This window comes from Aplysia californica, unplaced genomic scaffold (genome assembly GCF_000002075.1).
Source record: "Aplysia californica isolate F4 #8 unplaced genomic scaffold, AplCal3.0 scaffold01442, whole genome shotgun sequence".
Classification (NCBI taxonomy): Eukaryota; Metazoa; Mollusca; class Gastropoda; order Aplysiida; family Aplysiidae; genus Aplysia; species Aplysia californica.
Genome location: NW_004798712.1, coordinates 18240 through 20781, shown reverse-complemented (window position 1 = coordinate 20781; position 2542 = coordinate 18240). Strand labels below are relative to the sequence as shown.

The 2542-nt window shown below is 43.6% G+C and overlaps 1 protein-coding gene across 1 annotated transcript in view; it reads right to left on the bottom strand.

Moving 5' to 3' along the window:
- Nucleotides 1-2542, bottom strand: part of LOC101847084 (tRNA 2'-phosphotransferase 1) — a gene marked incomplete at its 3' end in the record, with an annotated part of 4529 nt that overhangs the window by 1842 nt on the left and 145 nt on the right. Inside the window, 4 exon segments of the mRNA XM_035973575.1 lie at nt 157-229; nt 899-997; nt 1395-1564; nt 1831-1939. Of these exon segments, the coding sequence (XP_035829468.1) occupies nt 157-229; nt 899-997; nt 1395-1564; nt 1831-1837 (349 nt within the window).

Genomic DNA, 2542 nt, shown 5'->3' with positions numbered 1-2542 from the left:
GTATCATGTATGTGTCGGGGGACAGTGGGGGGGGGGGACAAATGTGTATATGTATCATGTATGTGTCGGGGGACAGTGGGGGGAGACAAATGACAGAACAAACCAAAGAAAGAGAATCATGACAGAACAAACCAAAGACAGAGAACCATTCCTCACCGCTGATGACTCCGTCCTGGCCTGGCTCCCCCGCGGCAAAGTGGACGTGGTTACGGCCCATCGGCTTCAAGCCCTGCCGAAACAAAACAAACATTGGAGAACTATGTACAGCAGAACACGGCGATGTCCAACACAGAAGAGAACGATCGATTCAACTCACAATTGACATTTGTCTTTCCAAACATTCTCAACATAACAGAAATTCCACTAAATGAAAGTTTGACAATGATAGATCTTGACGCGACAGTACATATGGAATCTTCAGCTAATCGTCAATGTTTCCGTCAACTTGAAAAAGACAAGCTAACACATCAACAACAACAAAAACCATCACAGAAAATATCCATTTTCACAAGGTAGAATTCTGATAACTTTTCTACCACAGACCTCCTCCCCCGTGACTCCCACAGTACAAAGACCTCCTCCCCTGTGACTCCCACAGTACAAAGACCTCCTCCCCCGTGACTCCCACAAACTCCCACAGTACAAAGACCTCCTCCCCCGTGACTCCCACAGTACAAAGACCTCCTCCCCCGTGACTCCCACAAACTCCCACAGTACAAAGACCTCCTCCCCCGTGACTCCCACAAACTCTCACAGTACAAACACCTCCTCCCCCGTGACTCCCACAAACTCTCACAGTACAAAGACCTCCTCCCCCGTGACTCCCACAAACTCTCACAGTACAAAGACCTCCTCCCCCGTGACTCCCACAAACTGTAGCATTACAAACCAGCAGTACCTCTGTCAGAATCTTGTCCACGTTCTTCTCGTACGTCCCATGGACAACCACGGGGAACTCCTCAGCGTTAACGATCGGCTTCAACTCTAGCTCATCGATCTGGGGATGAAAAATTGGAGCAAAAATTATTTTGGAATAAAACACAGCCTAATCTAAACATACTATTAGACCTGCATATTTCCCACAATTTTAAATAGATTAAAGACAGTTTTAACAATTTAAAAAATAAATTTCCCTGCATATCATGTATTAGACGTTTTAAGATGAGTGGGGCACAAACTCATTACGCCCCATTCTTTGTATCTCACCATTTGACAACAGGATATTCTTACTTTACTTTAACCCCCTACCATCAAAATGACTCAAATTGAAAAACAAAGTTTAATAAAGAAAAAAAAATCAGTCATTTACTTTTAACAGCTGACTCATCATATATTATAATTTATTTATATATATATATATTATGTATATTTTGTTTCCACTGAGCTTTGTTCACCTGCATGGTGTGACCTTGGTTGGCTCGTATCTTCAGTCTGCCTGTGTCATTGTCTGTCTCCAAAGTGAAACGTTGCTTGTCGTTGGTGTCCACTATCTGCTGAATCTGTTCTATCGTCGTGTCTCGGAAGTCTTGGTGCCTCAGGAGGTCATCAACGTACAGGAATCCTCCTAGAATAGAAACAGGAGGAACAAAAGATGACGCTTTCAACAAAAGACGATACTATAGACAAGAAACTTTTCCCTCCTCTAAGTGCAGACAGTAAAGAGACGAGCTAAAACGTCTCTCCTATTATTTATTGTGTTTGTTTCCAAGAACATAAGTCTCACTGAGGACTCAGAGAACTTGGAGGATCACCGATACGCTGATAAGAATTCCTGACACACCTCGGTGAGCCTCCCTACGCCTCCCTATCACCCTATACCTCCCTCCTTACCTTTCATCAGCTGAAATCCTTCTTCCTCAGCCTTGTGACGCAAAAGTCTCGACAGTTTGCGGGAAATTCTCACGTTTGGATCAGAAAACCGGTCCCCTCGGCCTCGAGGCTGTGTGGACATTAAAGAAAAAAAGAATAATTTCCACCTCCATCTCTTCGTAGTTTGCCTAATAACCAGAGACAACAGATTAAAAAACCACTACACTATATTATATCATACGACACCCCCCCCCCCCCAACGTACACACCACACAGTTTTATACAACAGTGACAAACTCTCGTCTTATCAGAAATAGTGGACAACCCTGGAGAACAGCGGGGGGTTGCCTGTCAGACAACCCATGATTCTAAGTTTTGAGCAGATAAAAGGGATGTTCTATTTTACACAGGAAGATATTTACCACGCATTGTAAAACTCAGAGTCTTGTTTTCATGAATGTTTTCCCACTGATAAGCAGAGACTGATCTTGAACAAATGGAAGATTATCACATGGATGCATCACCTGGTTTTCGTTGGATCATCACAAAAGTTGACCCAAAATCATGTGAAATTCTTGAGCTAGGAAATGCTCAGCTGGTCGAATCACTTGTTTGACTAAACAGCTCTTTTTTATCATTGATGTAAGGAAGAGACTGAGAAAGGAAGGACTGGGGCCAGGAGCAGTTGTTCAGTTGTAGAGAGTCGCAAGGTTTTGAGAGACTTCCCCCCCCC